At 39.5% G+C, this 18349-nt stretch overlaps 3 protein-coding genes across 3 annotated transcripts; 2 read left to right on the plus strand and 1 right to left on the minus strand.

Moving 5' to 3' along the window:
• Positions 1-1214: 1214 nt before the first annotated feature.
• On the minus strand, positions 1215-9171 carry nop53 (NOP53 ribosome biogenesis factor). Its single transcript, XM_067594070.1, has 12 exons — positions 8864-9171; positions 7709-7785; positions 6620-6728; positions 5580-5782; positions 4507-4562; positions 4219-4314; positions 3816-3917; positions 3539-3709; positions 2793-2968; positions 2303-2369; positions 1663-1739; positions 1215-1534 (listed from the first exon to the last, which is right to left on the minus strand). Exons 1-12 carry the CDS (start codon positions 9067-9069, stop codon positions 1474-1476), a joined length of 1401 nt encoding a protein of 466 aa, XP_067450171.1. The 5' UTR covers positions 9070-9171; the 3' UTR covers positions 1215-1473.
• Positions 9172-9620: 449 nt separating this feature from the next.
• On the plus strand, positions 9621-12494 carry LOC137185739 (histone H3.3A). Its single transcript, XM_067594072.1, has 4 exons — positions 9621-9779; positions 10691-10834; positions 11325-11478; positions 11575-12494. The coding sequence occupies exons 2-4, from the start codon at positions 10707-10709 to the stop codon at positions 11701-11703; spliced, it is 411 nt and encodes a 136-aa protein (XP_067450173.1). The 5' UTR covers positions 9621-9779; positions 10691-10706; the 3' UTR covers positions 11704-12494.
• A 714-nt stretch (positions 12495-13208) lies between these two features.
• Positions 13209-17133, plus strand: LOC137185738 (histone H3.3A). Its single transcript, XM_067594071.1, has 4 exons — positions 13209-13472; positions 14371-14514; positions 14802-14955; positions 15616-17133. Exons 2-4 carry the CDS (start codon positions 14387-14389, stop codon positions 15742-15744), a joined length of 411 nt encoding a protein of 136 aa, XP_067450172.1. The 5' UTR covers positions 13209-13472; positions 14371-14386; the 3' UTR covers positions 15745-17133.
• Positions 17134-18349: the final 1216 nt, after the last annotated feature.

Here is an 18349-nt window from a genome sequence, read left to right on the forward strand (position 1 = left end):
CCTTTAAGGGTTATTACTTATTTTTGCATAGGGCTCTGCACAGATAAAAAAAGTGGAAAGGCAAATATCCAGAAAAGTAAGCTTTGTTAGTCAAACACAAATTAAATTGGTATTGGGTTTTACAGATCAGTATGATCAACATTAATAGTTTAATATCACTACTACATTCACTATAGAATAGCATGACTACTGATGTAGAGGACAGTAAAGTCGTGTGTTTTAGTGTACTCTGCTCTAAATCCTTTAAGTAGAAACGTAATGGATTTGGTTCCTTGGAGACAAACTGTGGCTTTACGAGTCTGCGGGTTAATTCATCTGCAGGTGGTTGGCATAAAGACGTTGATAAGCTGCTGAAATGGGAGGTGGTCCACATCTTGTGATGGAGGAGATCAACCAATTTAGACAGATAGGTGGGTGAGGGGTCTTCTGTGGACTCCGAAGGTAAAAGATTACATTTTCACACTGATTAAGGGATAAGAAGCTTTGGTGTAGCTCCAGGCACCATGGGACGTCAGGAGTGTGTGTGTGCGTGCTTGTTCACACCAGCAGGACACTGAAGGCAATTATGGTTTTAAACCAGCAGGTTGGAATCAATTATCACATGCCAACTTCCTTAATCCCATCTGTTTTTTTTTTTCTCCATCTCAAATAAAAAAGTAATCTACTTCAATTAAACTCCACTTATCCAACTAATCCAATATAAAGAGCATAGATTTTTTTGTATCAGCTGCCTCGTCCCTACACTTTTTAATAATTGTCTGGTACTTTTTTATTAATTAATTAATCTGGGTGTCTTGGCATCCAATGCAGAGACATAGAAAGTCTAGAGAAATGAGAAATACTAAATGAATGAATTCAGCACCTGTAGTCACGCTGAATTACTGATGAAATTGCTTTACAAAACTGAATGTTTTATTAAACATTTCCTCTCGATATATTTTCATGTAAACCCTTTTGGACTTTTTGGACACATATAAAGTTTACATATTTAGTGTTGCAGTAATCTGTAGAAATATCAGGCGGATATAAATCTGACCAATATTCCTGCAGTTAATAGTGACACTTCATGTGGCTGACCCTGTTATTAACCTAATCTGTAAATCTTTACTCATATATGACCAGAGTAGTGACACACTGACACTTGGCCTCAGCAGCTGTATACTATAAACCCTGACAGCCTTTTCTTGATAAAGACTCATTACATAACACACAGAGAAACATTACCTTAATTTAATTGTGAAATATGATTTTAAAAAAATGCAAGGTAGACACCAGTACAGAAATACACCACACTGATAACCAGCACTTCTCATTTCAGTTTATATCACTGACGTGACATAATCATTTCTTAGCAGTTGTAACCATCTTTGAGGGTCAAGCAGGCCATCAGAAGACATGAGGTTGTATATACACAGTTCCATTATGTTGTAGTTGTGGCTTTAAATGTTTCCCAGCTTCTTGTGGTCTGTGGCACTAAGTGATCTCTCTAAAAGCCCTCTTCTCCACATACTTCACCTTGTGTCTCCTCTTGAACCTAAGAGAGCGGGGGAGGGTGGAAACAGAGAGGATATGTACATTTTAATCAATGAACACCTTATGAAGCTGTATATTACTGTTGCCCTTTGATGACATGTTACATAACAGTGAAGCAGAGGTTCTTACTTGGCTCTTTCTCTGGGTTCGATCAGGTTCCTCTTTTGCAGACTCTTGAAGCGGTCCTTGAGGATGCTGCCCTCTGGCTGCAGAGTCACGGCATTGCAGGAATTGACAGGGGAGAGACAAGTCCAGACAAATCCATATGAGATGAGTGTCACTATGCTGTGAGTAATATTCTATTCCCACCCAAATTATAAAATCCCATTCACACCACAAAGGCTGATTTAAGTATTATTCAGAGATATAATAGCTGGAGATAAGAGAGAAGAGCTAAAGATTTTCCACTGGCAATTAGATCAAACGAAGCTGTAATGATCCCTGTGGGAAAAGTGGGTTGTTGTACTATTAAGCCTCTTTCACATATATTTCCCCGTAAATTACTGGGATAACCTTTCAGGCTTCGCTAGCAATTTTCACTATTCACACATGACCTCATGCAGGAAATGCTCCTGAACAATTCAGGGATAGACTGCATGTATGAAAGGGGCCATAGAGAATAGAGTAAAGCTTAGAATAAAGACAATACAGAGTGTTGAAGATAATACACCCACTAAATGAACCAAAACTCATTATAGATAAAGACAATGCCCTCATTGGCAAAGGTCAAAGTGGATGAGCAAGCACACATTACAAGTTATTCATGTACCTTGAGTTGTCGTAGGGAGCCGGCCAGTTCATCACTTAACTGAACCTCCATGTCCTGAGCTTGAAACCTGCAGATAAGGACAGAAAGCAAACATTTACCCATGTGCACATAAACAGGAGCATCTGCATACTGCCCCCTGCTGAAATAACCAGAGAAGAGCTTTACGTTCTTGTCCACATCTTTGTATTTTGGAATTTAGTCACTGGAAACACAGTAGGTTATTTCAAATGTGTCAAATTAATTTAGTGAAAAAAACAAATAAAAAGAAAACTCTTGACAGAAATGAGTGCCAGAGGAAACACAAAGATGACTACTGTCGACAGAAAACTGATTTGTAATCTGTAGAACAGTCATTGATGGACAGATTATGAGAAAACATTGTTTGCCAATTAAACTTTTCTCACTTATAGAAGCTAGGTTTTGTTTCCCCAGCAGATAAAATAAAATACTGGGAATATAAATTTGTGGGAGGAGAGCGTTAAGTTTGTACTTGAGTCTGCCGAGGCGTCTGGGCTGAGCTTTCTGCGCCTCCTTCTTGTCGTTGCGTTGTTTCTGTTTTGTCTTGGTTGTCTGTTCCTGCTGTTTGATGGACGCCTTAATGGAGCGAAGCTGGAAAAGCTGCTGCCGCTGGTTAGTGTGGTGTCTGTCGGCCTGCCGTCGCTGCTCCTGAGATGGGAAAAAAGAAGAAGAAGGGGGGGTTTAATACTTGCTAGAAGGCTTTAGTACAACTAGCCATTTCACACGGTCTTATTTTGAGTCCCCTAGTTTTGGGATCAATCTGGAAATGCAAAGCAAAGTTTTTTGCTACAAGTGTGCAGTTAAAGGTTATTTGATTTCTAAGAAATTCATCCAGGATCTACAGTCTCAAACTTGTCAGTGAAAAGTTAACAGTCTTTTCCTCAGCTTTAGCAGTCAAACAACACCTCTTGAGCTCTTGGCTGATATTAATAAATGTGACATGAATAAATTTTGCACTGTTAGGTTTGAAGAGTCATATAATCAAAACACTGCAGTACATTCTTAGAAATGTGAGGTTTTCAAGGGAGGAATAATTTCTATTAATAGAAACTCAACTTGCATTGGCATTCACAGCTGCTATCACGCCATTGCTCTTCATCATCAGTGTAACAGTCCAAACTTATCCATGAATGATCACTTCAGTGTTGAAAATCTCTGAACTAAAACATTTCCGAAGTTAAACTCTATAAAAAGTGCATATCTCTATAGTCAATGTACCTTGATTTTGTCTGCCCTCTCTCTTTTCCTCTGTCTCTCAGTCTTCTTCTCTGCCAGCGTGATGGCTCCCACCACCACACTCTCCCCTTCCTCATTAGGAGCTGCTTCTTCTTCATTCTCCTCCTCCTCCTCCTCTACCAGGCCTTCCACCTGCTCCTGGAAGACTGTTTCCTGCAGAACACACAAACACACATTACAAAAAAATCAGAGATGGTAGTTTCCACTGCATTGAGAATAGACCAAAAGATGATGGAAGAGCTGGAATGATCATCTGTACCTCTGTAGCTGTGTCTTCTTTGTTGACAGCCAGCTGTCTCTCTATTCTGTCTTCCGCCTTTTGTTTCTTTACCTCCACATCATGGGCCTCCTGCAGCAAAGCCTGGGTTCACCGGGTGAGTGAGGGAGTAAGAGAGAGGTTTAAGAAGTTGCACACAGCAGCAAGACGATACACAGACTACTTAACAACTGACATTTTTGTTATGGTTGGCTCCAGTCTTCTGGGACCAAATGATTTTAAACAGCATAATCTAAGTCTTAAGTTAGTTTGCTAACGTAAAAAAAAAGGTTAAATTGTACTGGATATAGCTCGTACAACCTGACCTCGTCCTGAGAGGTCAGGTTGTATGAGCCTACTACTTGCAGCCATCAGGACGTCTGTAGGGTGTAGGCATGTGCGTTACCTGGTGGGAGAGGAAGTCTGGGTTGTAGGAACCTCCAGGAGCAATCACCTCCACAGCAGGGAGCACAGACGGCTTCTCATTCAACTTCTCTGGTCGCTGACAAAACAATGATACAGTTAAGTCATTAGTCATACTCAAACCACCACACACAGACACAAACACACCATCAAATATTAGTCAAACTACCACTGCTGGCAGCTCATTTGATTAAATCAAATTGTATAAAAGGATTTTTACGTTAAAGCTGTCACTTAAATGTCTTGAAAATACATTAACACTTTTTCTTACCTTGACAAGCTTCTTGCCAGTCTGTTGAAGGTACCATGGGTCTGCTGATTCTTTGGCTGTTTTAGAAAGAAAAATATGAGAATTTACATGTGTTCATTGTCAGCTGGTCCAGACTCAAATATCTCCACCACTATTAGATGGATTGCCATGGAATTTGGTACAGACATTCATGGTGTCTAGAGGATGAATCCCAATGATTATGGTGATCCCGTCTTTTCCTCTAGTGTCACCATGAGTGCCTAAAGTACAGCCTCACAGAGCTGCTAGAAAGGCGGTAGACTCTTAGTCTTGTTTCATCTGAACTTTGGCCCACTCCATTACTACAGCACACTACTGCATGGATTTGTTGAAATGTTTGTTGTTACATTTTTCTGTAAAACCTTCTCATTTGATTTGAGCTAAACAAGACTGGAGAACAAACACTGGTGCAAAAGTCCATTTTCAAAACTATGACTTCAAAATTAAGATGAACCTCAGATTCTTGTTGTAATCTTCCATGTTTTAAAGTTTCCTGTCATTATTCTCCCTTTCCACATTTGGTTGGGGTGGCCTACATTGGGACCACATATGGATACATCAAGCCATGTGGATTGCAATGAACTCTCCAAACAGGCTAGCATCCATCAATGCAGAAAATAAAAGAAAGCCCTCATGGATTCCTCTTTTGGAAGATGATCACCATCACCTGGCAGAGACCAGAACACTTTGAGGTTTAGTTTAGTTGAAGAAATCTTAAAAAGTGCATCTATTTGCACTAGAGCTGCACTATTAATCATAGTATGATCTTGATTTAGACATGGCTCTGCTCACCACTGTAAACAATGCCTTAATGCTTTGCTATACAAATGTTTGTCACTGCCTTCCCACAACTGGTCTCCATGTTGTGCTGCCTGTTGCAATGTTATACTACAACATCCTGTTTAAGTTCCACATGTATCCTCAGATCCCAGATGACCGTTCACACAACAGTCATCTGAGCTCCATGTTGGTCTTCACATTGCCATAATGGAAATACTGGGAGCGCAAGGATGGGATCATCACTGGACAGACACACACAAACCAACACAACTCACACTCTTGCCCCCATATGTCGTAATACTCTCTATCTGGGTTGTTGTTGGCCTCCGTCACTGCCTTCTTGGTCGTCCTGTCGACCGGCCGTCTGTTCAGCAGCTGTTTCTGCCTCCGTGGCACCACGCCTTTAGCTGCTAGCTGCTCGGCCTTCTGGGCAATACGACGGAGTTTCTTGGCATTTGGTTGCTGGTAGGACAGCACACTGGGGAGGAAGCAGAAAAAAGATGATGAGCTGATTATTATGTGGGGCAGGAGGAGGTAAAGGAAACAGGTTAACTTGACATAAGATGGAGAGGAGTTGACACAAGAAGTCAAGAGGAAGTGATGAAGTCCAAACACCAGAAACTAGGCTACTGTATGTTTAGATCCATTTGATTTGACACTGTCTACACTGTGGTGTGTGTTTGCAAATCCTCAGATCCCAGGACACCGTTCACACAACAGTCTCCTGAGCTCCTCTGTGTTGGTCTTCACATTCCCATGAAGGAAATACTGGGAGCGCAAGGATGAGATCATCACTGGACACACACAGTCCTCTAACATTAAAGTAAGTTAGTTCAAGGCTGATATTTCAATATTAAAAAAAACAAACAACAAAAAAAAAAGAGATACACAGGTAACAGATAAATCACATAGAAATTTGCTCCAAAAATAGGGAGCCTCTCACCCTGTTCCTTCAATACATTCAGCACTTTAATTACCGTCAGTTAGAGCCATTATTGAGTTACATAGTCTTGACTTTTAATAAATCAGATAATATAGGACTGTGTTAAAGAATGACCTGCAAGTTTGTTAACATGATAAATTATGGTAAAAGATAATGAAACAAATTCCATCATCAGCATCTATCGATTCATCTGTCAATCATTTTCTTGATTAATCAATTAGTTTGTTTTTTTGGGGGTTTTTTTTAGTCACACCCCCAAAAGACTTCTGAGAGGAAATTGGGCTCTGTATTTTCTGACAATGTCTTTACAATTAAGAGTAAGTCTAGTTATAGAGGATGGGCAAAGCACAAAGGGCGATGACGGATACTTACTCTTTAGGCGGTGGGACGAGGGAGTCGTGCTGCAGGATCAAGTCTATCCTCAGAGGACGTGATGCTTTCCCTTTCCTCCTCTTCCCCTGAATGGGTTCCTCTACTTCATCTAGAAAAACAGATCATTCAGATTTATCACCAAACTCAAATTTACACACATATCTCTTTACATAAGGATGTCACAAAACAAATAAGTAGTATCTAATATGTACATGTGTACCTCTGAAGAAATGCAGAGGCTACGTATTTGTACTAATCAACAGTTTCTTTCAACTATAGCTAGATACTTTATTATCCAAAAGGGAAATTAAAGTGTTACAGTAGCTAACAATGGGGTAAAAAACAATGAGTTAAAAAGGTAAAAGAAACAAATGTAATTAAAAGGTCAAATTATATAGAGACAGAGCACAACTAAGTCCCACCCACCCCGGAGGGGACAACAATTCATCGCTCTCCATTGAGTTTGTATTGCATGAAAGTGCCTCATTGTCACTTCTGTCTGCTAGCAAACAACAGACAAATGCCTAAAAGCTGCTGTGTGGTGGGATGCACTACTAACACGGTAGAACTAAGAAGTAGAACAACCACAACTAAGTTTTTATGAGCTGCTGAACAAAAAACTGAAACTTTAAGAAGACAAAAGTGGATACACACAATAAGACGTGAGTATGCAACTTGTGTTATAGTGGAATATGGATAAATTAGACAGCTATGCAGTATTATGTTTGCAGGCAAGGTAAGGAGCAGGGACACTGAGATAGACCGACAATATTGAGTTTGTCAATGTACCTTTTCCTCTCTGGTAGAGACAGGGTGCTAAAATAATCCTTTAACGTGTTGAAATCTAATGGTATTTTGTCAGCGTTTCAGCCCTTGGTTGCATGGCGGCGACTGTTTTCATTTATGGTGAGAGTGGTTTTCAGAGTATGATGCGTTGCACTCTGTCTCTATACAATAACTAGATAAAATAACTCAAATATAAACAAAAATACTTGAGTTGTTTTATTTAGTTTAGTGTATAAAATTAGCTACAACGGGTCTCGGGAAGTGTCTACTTGGTGTTTAACAGTTGTGTAGCAACATATTCACCTTTCTGTTCAGCTTTCTGTGGTTGTCCAACATCCAAAAAGAACAAACTGTCATCTGGTTTCTCAGACAGGAGACCCCTGAAATGCACAAATAAAAATTATGTCACATTTTAGTTTTAAAGCACAATTTGGGGAATTCATGTGATACACTATATACACACACAACAACATGATGTAGAGTATTTCATTTATTTTATGTTAATTTGTATAGGGGACAAATGTATCCCTACATGGACTTCTTAAAATACATAAAACTCAACAGTAAAATATATTTGAAACTGCACAAGGCTCAATACACAATCATACAAAGCAGCACAAAACAAACAACTCACAAACAACAATATGATAACGGTTTCATGAAACAACAAGCAGCAGATCACTCATGACTGGTCCATCTTTAAAAGCTGATTCAGTTTGAGTTTAAAATGTTGCCAGTCAGTATCCATGTTGACTTCTGTGTGTAAATAGTTACACATGTTGATCCCCTATATAGAAAAAGCTGTCTGTCAAAGTGAGGATTTATCAAAGGGCTCCTTACAATTCTCAGCAGATGCGCCTCATGTTACTGAAACCCTGAGAGGAAGCACCAGGTCACTGAGCACCTGAGGAGCCTGCTTATTTAGGCATTTACAGATGAGTTAAAGGTTAGCAAAGTTAATAAAATTACCAAAACTTAACATATTAAATTTCTTAACATGGCATGGTTTCCTGTCCAGAATTTTAATTGATTGATTATAAATCATCATAAGAGGCTTGATTGTTGTAGATGTTGCCTGTGACCAAGGAGTAACACAATAACTTAAAACGTGAGAAGATCATGGGGTGTATGATTTACAGCATGATATGGTGAACAGTCTCTAATGAGTATAAGTTTGCTTTTGCAACCTTTAAACAACATGCTTCTTAAATGTTTAAAGTTAAGTTTTACAGACAGGAAAAACAGAAAATAGAGAAGGCCCTCAAGCTACACCAGCTGACCAGCCTGCACTGAACACAAGCAAAGCCACTATATCTACCTTTGGATACAAGACCAAAGATGCGGGAGACATCCACAAATGTTCCGCACAGAGCTGACCTTATAGCAGACAATTTTCTGACTTAGTTTAACTTTCAGCCAGTATCACGCTGTTCTTCCTCCCACATGAGGCTAACTCACCCCGTGGTCCTCTCCTGGTGTCTGACGTCTTCTAAAAAGTCCTCGACGTCATTAATGTCACTGTGTTTGTTCCAGTTTTTTTTCTTATTCTTGTTCACACGTTTTCTCCGACCGCCGAGCAGGTCTTCAGAGTTAGAAGAGCCCTTTAAACTTAAAAACCCTGGCTGAGAAGCCGCCACGCGTTTCAGCCTCCTTGCAGCCGCCATGTTGGAGGCTCAGGTGGGGGAAAACACACGTCTTTTCTTCTTCTTCTTCTTCTTGATGAGGAACAGCTGGTGGCGCCGCCTGCAGGTCTGACTGTGTAACTCCTGTTTAAAAGATGAACATATAAATAAAAGTTTAAACTTGTTTTCTGTCAGTTAATCATATTTATCATTTTTATTTTCAACAGAGTGACTATATTTACACAGTTTTGCATGATAGAGACGACAACGAGAGGTCTTATTATAGTGGTTTAAATTATCATTTTTTAAATATTTATTACATAATAAAATAAAAGAAAAAAGGTGAATACAGTATTAAAAGTCTGACAGGCTGAATGTCACTCATTATATAGTCTCAGTCCAGTGTTGGCAGTGCCTTAGCTGCCTTTTTTCTTTCCAGGTAAAATACCTTTTTTTTTTTTTTTTTTTAACTCAACAAAACCTTAACTAACAAATCGTTCAATAATCAAGATTAAGACAAACTTGTTGCACCCGGATTGCACAGTGAGGGTGCTCATGCAATTGTTTATCATGTTGCAGCATGTGTGTAATATGTTTGTCCCAAATGCATCATGGGAAACGTGTCTCCTATTGCTTTCCTATGTTCTTTCCTTTTTTTTCCTCCCTTCGTTTTATTGCGAGAACAACGCTTTAGAGAGACTCAAGAATAAAATCCTAATTTAAACCTGCAATCTTTCACTAACTTTTCAAAGGTAAGTATCACCATTTCTGTAAAACTCCAGTCTATCATTTCGTGTTATGTAAGTTGTCGGATGGACGTGTTGTTTCGTTTATTTTCGATGAAAAAGAAAACGCAGAGCTATTATCTGCCTGCTCGGGGAGTCAGGGACCTAAAAAGCACTTGTGATCTGGTCGAATTTGACTCGGAAATGCGCCTAAAGTGAGGGGTCATCTGACAAAATATTGTTCACCAATTGATCCCCTGACATGTCTAGTGTCGTCTCCAAAAAGTATATTCCACTTTCATGCCGCGGTTTTTATACTCTTCGGTCGTTTTTATCATCACCTTCTTCGTTTGCTACAACGATTTTTTCCTTCCCGTTTACATTCTTCTAGCCAGCAGCCAGCCATCATCTTTGGGTGTGTTAGTTTGCGGACACGAGGCAGCCGGTGGGGGCGGTGTCGCTTGGTTTTCCTGTAAAATAGCTCATTCTGAATAAAAAAGCAAGGCTTGTGTGGAACCGGGGCGTGCACTGTGAAGAAACGAGCGAACCCACGTTCAGTGCGCAAGGGGCGGGGTTTGTCGGACGGATCATCATGCTGTGATTGGTCGAAAGGTCCATAACATCGTTCCCCTGTGGGTCGTATACAGAAGGCGATTGGCTTACGCGATAAAAAGCTCTTTGATGATTGGATGTCTTCGCTGTCTTTCATGCTACAGTCATTGCATAAGCTGCCTAGGATACAGTTTGAAAATATTTTAGACTCCTGATACAGATTTATTTTCCAGCCGGCTAGGAGTAGTGTTCGTCATGTTGTAAAGTTTTAAATAACTAAATAAACCTGTTTTCATCCTTAACATCCTTTATTTGTGAGTTATTTTACTTCACATTAGACGTAAAAATGTACTTTTACTGAAGCAAACTTTGTTATCTGCCCTCAGGTGATCTGTACTAGCGATGGCCCGTACCAAGCAGACTGCCCGTAAGTCCACTGGAGGCAAAGCCCCACGTAAGCAGCTGGCCACAAAGGCTGCCCGCAAGAGTGCCCCTTCCACCGGTGGTGTGAAGAAGCCCCATCGTTACAGGTGAGAGCCCAGGTTGCCCTTCTTTTAGCTTTTGGAATAATATATAAGCCCCTTGTTGCACATGTAAATTCAGCAGACTTACAGATTGATTCATTAGTTTTCCCTCAACCTCAAAGCCCCCAGTGTGGATATTTTGTTGTTTACTTGTTAATGTACTTGTACATCTGTGTAGTCAGTGTCTATTGTGTAGTTGGACTGTAATATGGAGAACATCCCTGGTGGAGCTGATAACCTATTCTGTGATTTCAAACCCTAAATAGTGAAAAAAAGACTGAAACTTCAGTTCACGTTGTCTCAAACAAACACTTGTCCTACCAACAGTAAGCATATACTGAAGGTGCAAGTTCAAGGTCATGTTCAAACGGCTGAGAGTAATTCTGAAATCTACAAAGATGAACATACATCCGTGTTTAAGCATATCCCTTGTAATAGTTTGTAAATTTTCCCCATATCCTCCCCACATGACACAATTTTTTACTGTATTGTAAAGGCCTGGTACTGTGGCTCTGCGTGAGATCCGTCGTTATCAGAAGTCCACTGAGCTGCTGATCCGCAAGCTGCCCTTCCAGCGCCTGGTGAGAGAAATCGCCCAGGACTTCAAGACTGATCTGCGTTTCCAGAGTGCAGCCATTGGAGCTCTGCAGGTCAGTATACCTCACAATATAAAATTCTTAATCTTTTACTGTGTTTGTATTTTTCCACCTGAACATGCTCTAAATGTTTTACTCTGCCATCTGCAGGAGGCCAGCGAGGCCTACCTGGTGGGTCTGTTTGAGGACACCAACCTGTGCGCCATCCACGCCAAGCGTGTCACCATCATGCCCAAAGACATCCAGCTGGCACGTCGTATCCGCGGGGAGCGTGCTTAAAATGTTTTCTGATTTATTATATGCTGTTCTCTTGTCCTTTCACCTCTCTTTCCATCCCTTTCCTTCCTCTATACTTAGTTAGTAGTTTGGTTTGAGGTTCTATATATATCATATGATTGTGATAACCGTAAATGTGTGATCATGTCTTCTTTGGTGCTACTAGTAGCAGAGTTTCCTTCTTAGAGGTATCTTCATGTATGTTTGAAACTTTGAATCACAATTACACTCCTCACTTCTAACTAGCTAGCTCACAGGAATGCCTTGTTATCTCTATGAATAAGGTGTTTTTGCAAGCCAGGAATAATGTGTGATCTGGAATAAGCATAGGAAATCGCATTAAGGCTGAGACATTTTCATCTTCAGATGGACATATACATTGATATAATGGGTCTTCTGATTATTTTTTTAAATAGAAATTTGTTGTAAAACTAGTGGTTTTTCTTTTATTTTTTACAATAATGGTGTATTTCTACTGTTTAATGTATCAAAATCCAAACGTTTGATTCTGGTTGTCAATTACAAATGTCATTGTGCTATAATGACACTGCATGGTTTGACAGACTACAGGCGGCATATATGTAGCAGACCTATGCTGATCATATTTTTGATTTTCAGCCACGTTATTATGTCCAGGTAATGTTATGACTTTTTGTTCCTCTCTCAGGTTGGTATGATAACCTATTTTTTTTCTACTGTGTTTTTGATTTATGTTTTTCGGTCATTTTTAAAAGCAAAATATTTGTACTCCGAAATTCACATACAAACATAATAAACAGATTCTTGTGGTTAAATTATTTGAGTTAATATATGTATGTTAAGATTTATATAGAAGCCAACTCAACTAGTTAATTGACAGAAAAATAATCTACATATGTGAGGATCAAGAGTGTCAATCATCTCTTCACTCAAGTTTATTCTCTTTGCTGTGATCCTAAAATGAATATTTTGGACTGTTGCAATTAGCATTTTAATTTCCCTTTTGGATTAATAAAGTATCTATCTATATGTCACGTTGGGCTTTAGGCAATTGTGATGGGCATTTATCACAATTTTCTAAAATTGTATAGATCAAACAATTCAATTAATTCAATTAGTGATTAGCATAATAGTAAAATAATCAGTTGCTGCTTATTAAAATTCTTAGACATTTCGTCAAATTTGATAAGGACATTTTAATAAAATCCAGGGGCACAAAAATTAAATGAAACAATTTTTATTGTAAATTAAATCCAAAACATTTCTGTAAAAACAAAATTACCGGTAAAAAAAAAAATTGTTCTAAAATGGTCACAAAACAACCAGCGTGAAAGAAACATTTAATCCTTTAAAAAATATGCCAAAACAGACTCATAGCATTAGTTTGTTTATTCGTTACAGCGCATATAAAACTATGTCGGAAACAACCACTAATAGAAACTTGTTAAACACTTTCTGTGTCGTCACATTCACGTCGAGCGTTTAAAAACAAGACAAAACACTCTAAACAGCAGCAGCACACTTTACGGTAACACTCAAAACTGCAAGAAACAACTTATTAAACAAGACGGACAAAACACGGTGAAAACTAAAGACTTGTGTCGATCAGAAAAAGTGTCAAAGTGACAAAAGTAACCATAGAAATGTTGTGCACGCTGTTGCATTGTGGGGACAGATGATTGACGCGGCGGCCATTTTCCCGCTGGACGCTGCTTCCCATTGTGGATACGAAGAAGAAAATAAAGAGACTAGCGGAACATTTCTCACGACTTCTACTCACTTTTCCCCCCTAGGTAAGCCTCTTAAAAGCCGCCATTCTGTTTGTGAATCAACTTTGTATTTTTCAGTTGTAAACTGTTCCATTTCTGGGCTCATTTAACAGAGAAAAAGCTGTTATTTTTCGTCGTGTGTGAAGATAACAAACACGGCTGAAGCGACGGTGAAATGCAGTCTTTCCTGCAGCCGTTCAGATGACGAGAAATTCGGTTTCAAATTATGCGCCGGTTCAGCTCGGTGCTACGCAGCCGTTAGGGGCCGTTCAGCTTCCCGAAGCCTATCTATGAGTTCCTTGAAATGTCTGCTTTGTTGTTCTCTCATTTTCCGATACACTGGAACAGCGGTTATTCGTAAAATCTAAGTTGTTTAGGTGCTACTCCTTAGCTCTTCTGCCCTGGGTCTTTATCCCGTTTGCGCATCAAACCGCCGCCATCATCAGAGCGGGGTAGGCGGACCTAGCAACAGTGGAAGGCAGCTGTAGAGCCCGCCCACTTTGAGCATTCGGCATACTGATTGGCTAATATGTTGTATTTATAGGAACATATTGGTCTAGCAGCCAATAGCATCGTCGTTCTTCTTTGATTGATGGTTGTCGGATAGGGAAGGTCTTGTATGTTTACTAACCCAAAAGTTCACTTAGTTCAAGCTGTGTTAAAATTTAGAAACATTTTGTATAGTATGTATCCCCCTGTGTCTGCCACAACAGCAATGTCACCTCAAGGTGTAGGTACCAGAACTTTAAAAGTATGGTAATGAACACAATATTTTGCTTTCTGTATGTTACCCATATTTGCATATTTAGTGTTAAGTAGACAGTCAAAACGTCTTTGAACATGTTGTGCACATATTAATCCAACCAAAAGCACTGATTTTTTTTTTTGTCCCCCCCTTTTTTTTTTCTCCCATCTCCTTCAGGTGATCTGTAGTAGCGATGGCCCGTACCAAGCAGACTGCCCGTAAGTCCACTGGAGGCAAAGCCCCACGTAAGCAGCTGGCAACAAAGGCTGCCCGCAAGAGTGCCCCTTCCACTGGCGGTGTAAAGAAGCCCCATCGCTACAGGTGAGAGGGGCAAAAACAGCTCCCAGACAAGTGTTTTCACTGACTCTGGCCAAATGAAGACTGTATCTCAAATCATGAGTTCTTAATGACATTACAGTTGTACTGACAAAAATCAGAAGGAAAAAAATCTGTATTAAAATGATTAATTTATTAAGGGAGTACAGAAAAAAACTGTCACACAACCAGCTGTAGGTGCCCTGCTTTTTGTAGTGTGGCTTAAATGCAAAGACCACATTCTGTTTCCCATATCCTCCCCACATGACACAATTTTTTAATGTATTGTAAAGGCCCGGTACTGTGGCTCTGCGTGAGATCCGTCGTTATCAGAAGTCCACTGAGCTGCTGATCCGCAAGCTGCCCTTCCAGCGCCTGGTGAGAGAAATCGCCCAGGACTTCAAGACTGATCTGCGTTTCCAGAGTGCAGCCATCGGAGCTCTGCAGGTCAGTATTAAGTTCAGATTCACACTACGGACTCATTGTTTATGAATTGTTAATACTGTGAATCCCAAGTTTACTTTATATTTTACACGGGAACGATACTGTAAAAGCTGGTCAATTTTAAGTAAAGAGATTAGAGCAGGACCACATATTAACACTAAGATAAAACTGAGTAAAAGATAATGTATTTATAATGTGAAAATATAAAAAAAACCCCAACGTCTGCAGTATGATAAGTGAGGTAAAAAAGAAATTATGAAAGTTAAACAGTAACAGTAATCAAGGTGACTGCATGTATACAACAAATATAACCATATGAATGTAGGGAAATAAATAAGCATATATACAGTATACATGGAAAGTGCAAAATGCATGTCGTATCCATATAAGCAGGTCTGCTGAAGGCTTTACTGTACATACAATGTTCATAAAATTCTGCAGATGTAGGGACTGACAGCTAGGGCTTCACATAAGGGTTACTTTAACCATCAGTGAATCTGTTATTTTTGTTGCGGAATCATTTAATCATTTAGTCTAATACATAAAGACAAAATAATAAGTTATAAATTGGCTTTTAAAAGCCAAAAGTGATTGATCAATCAATCAGCTAATCATTTCAGCTCTACTGACAAATGTTGTATATTCTGTGTCCCTCTTCCGCAGGAGGCCAGCGAGGCCTACCTGGTGGGTCTGTTTGAGGACACCAACCTGTGCGCCATCCACGCCAAACGTGTCACCATCATGCCCAAAGACATCCAGCTGGCACGTCGTATCCGTGGGGAGCGTGCTTAAACACTCTCTTCTCCTCTTGATCCTTTTCACCTCCTCCTGCCCTTCCTTCACCAGTCTGTCTCTCCATCCCTCTGCCCCTCACCTGCTCCCCACCTCCCTCTCTCCCTGTGTTAGTAGTGTGTAGAGGAAAACTGATTATATTATGAATAAAGTGTATAGTCGTGTTTTTCTTAGTGCTCTCGGCAGCAGACTTCTAGGATACTCTCTTTCTGTGCATGTACCAACTCTTTGGTGATGAGATCTCCTCAAGTACACACATCTCCTGGTTTGCACTGTTTCTGTTCTGACTCAGACACGCAGATGAGGGGGAGAGGATGATCGGTGGATAGAACGAGTAAAACAGACTAGAACAATGCAAACTGTGGAGGGACAGACAGGAGGAGAGGATGGGTATTTGTCTGCTGGGGGACTCTTGTCCCTTCTCTACAGCAGGGTGCTACAAGAACTTACTTGTTCCTCTTCTCCTGCTTGCTATCCTCTACCAGCCTCCGCTGTCAAACGTGCAGAGATGACAGCGTTAGTCTCTGCTCACGAGGGCCGGGGCTGGATTTTCTGTCCCTGAATATGTCTGCATGAGTGTTTGCTCTCATCACCACAGCAAATTGTATACAATCCATCAGCATCTTTGGAGAAGTTGATTTAAGATTACCATATTGATCATCGCTGTCATTCATCATGTTAGTTTTTTTTTCCTTCCAAATAAGACTTACACATGGGATTTATTTTTCACTGCAATCTATTTGTGGATGAGATGGAGATGGGGGGATGAATCAGATTAAAACACAGAGAACAAAAACACAAAAAAAACAGATTTGAAATATTTTTTTCTACTGAAATGTGAAGCTACTGAATCGTTCTGGCACCAAAGTTTAAATCCTCTTGTAGATGCTCTTTTCCTAACTGACAGAAAAATTTCACCTCACCTGTTTTTGTGGTGTTCTAATTGGTTTATTTTAGCCAAAGCTTGAGCACTCAAGTATGGTGTCAGAGATACTTTTTTAACAGTGGCTCATTTTCTAATAAAGGACCTTTTTATAATAAAGGTTCATCGAGGTTTGTAATGTTCTCCAAAACCAAAAGATCTCAAGATTTTTTAAAACAAAGCAACTGATTAAAATGTGAAAATGTATTGTAAATCAGTGTTACATGACAGGTAATAATGGTCATGTTTTCTGTAAACGTCCCCCCTTTGTCTCTATTTTTTTCTCCAGATCAGTTGATCATCTGTGTACCGTTTCTCAGGTTGGCTCGTCACCCTTTTAACTTAATTTTTATTTTTGCTCAATTTGATTTTCTTTTTTGAAATGTTGAGGATGATGTTTCAATTAAACAATGTTTGTAATTTCCAGATTTGTCATATAAGGTGGTAATAAATGGATGTTACACACACTCCCTTGTTTCAGTGGTAGATGCACTCACTTTATTTTGTCTTACTAAAATAAGAGATTGTTTTATAATAATAATCTGTTTGTTACAGTTAAATAAGACAAAGGCTTAAACAGGGTGATGGTCTTGATTGAGTTGGCTTTGAGAAAGACGATAATCTAGTAATAAACCACATTTTGACCCACATTGTACGTGTATATACTGTACGTAGTACCACAAATACAAACGGTTCACAGTAAATGATTTGAGTTTCAGATATACTAGAGTTCATTGCTGTGGCAGCAACAACCCAGGAAATGCAGAATCAGTGCTGTAAAATCATTGAACCTACAGTTTATTGCCACTAGATAGTTATTTTTATTATCAGACTGAACCAGTAAACATGTCGAAACTATTTCCTGCTTTGGAAGAAATGCTACAAGCTTATACATGTCCACACATCAGGAACAACCACTCTTACATCATCAAAACACAAGATACTTTATGCTACAGTCAAAGGACCTAAGGGGAAGATGACCCATACTTCTAGAAAAAGTATTCTAAAAAACTCAAGTCTATCTCCTGTGGCCTCCATAATGCCCTCATTTCACACTGCCGGCAGTTGTACCACTAGATGGCAGTAAGACACCTTGTTTGTGTTGGTAAAATCAACTCAGAGTGGACTTCCTGCTGACATTACAGTGTGTTTAAAGCTTGGAGTGAAGCAGGATATTACTTATGTGTATTAGATAAATAATAGATTAATAATATTTTGGTTTAATTTGAATGTATGCAACTATGTAGTCAGTCCTATAATATGTTTATGTCTGAAATATGCATATTTGTAGCCTCACTTTTCTCCTTAGACAGCCAAACACACTAACATACACATGTATTATTCACATCCCTCTGACCTCAGTCTTTAAATTATTTTAAGTCAAATTCTAAGAGGCATCGTAGCCTTTACACATTTTTGTTTGATGTTAAAATACGGCCTAGAAGTAACTTCTTTTAATTCCCACTTTCCTGTTTTTGCTGGATGATTTCACACACGCACATAAGAGACTCTGGCATTACAATTAATATCCCTTTCTGGGTTGACATCATTCCCCTCATTAGTGTTTCATTTCATCCTTCTACTTCCTTGATTAAAAGGGATAAAGCCATGCCCTCAGCCATATTCATTACAATGAAAAAAAACACAAACACACACATTCACCCATGTCACTGTGGCCTCAGT

This window comes from Thunnus thynnus, chromosome 7 (assembly GCF_963924715.1).
Source record: "Thunnus thynnus chromosome 7, fThuThy2.1, whole genome shotgun sequence".
Classification (NCBI taxonomy): Eukaryota; Metazoa; Chordata; class Actinopteri; order Scombriformes; family Scombridae; genus Thunnus; species Thunnus thynnus.

Coding starts and splice junctions, on each gene's coding strand:
- nop53 (XM_067594070.1), bottom strand. CDS start 9,069: ATGGCGGCTGCAAGGAGGCTGAAACGCGTGGCGGCTTCTCAGCCAGGG. Junction 3,710..3,815: donor AAGAAGACACAGCTACAGAG/GTACAGATGATC, acceptor TGTGTTCTGCAG/GAAACAGTCTTCCAGGAGCA. Junction 1,740..2,302: donor GCTCCCTACGACAACTCAAG/GTACATGAATAA, acceptor GTGACTCTGCAG/CCAGAGGGCAGCATCCTCAA.
- LOC137185739 (XM_067594072.1), top strand. CDS start 10,707: ATGGCCCGTACCAAGCAGACTGCCCGTAAGTCCACTGGAGGCAAAGCC. Junction 10,835..11,324: donor AAGAAGCCCCATCGTTACAG/GTGAGAGCCCAG, acceptor TGTATTGTAAAG/GCCTGGTACTGTGGCTCTGC. Junction 11,479..11,574: donor CAGCCATTGGAGCTCTGCAG/GTCAGTATACCT, acceptor TGCCATCTGCAG/GAGGCCAGCGAGGCCTACCT.
- LOC137185738 (XM_067594071.1), top strand. CDS start 14,387: ATGGCCCGTACCAAGCAGACTGCCCGTAAGTCCACTGGAGGCAAAGCC. Junction 14,515..14,801: donor AAGAAGCCCCATCGCTACAG/GTGAGAGGGGCA, acceptor TGTATTGTAAAG/GCCCGGTACTGTGGCTCTGC. Junction 14,956..15,615: donor CAGCCATCGGAGCTCTGCAG/GTCAGTATTAAG, acceptor CCTCTTCCGCAG/GAGGCCAGCGAGGCCTACCT.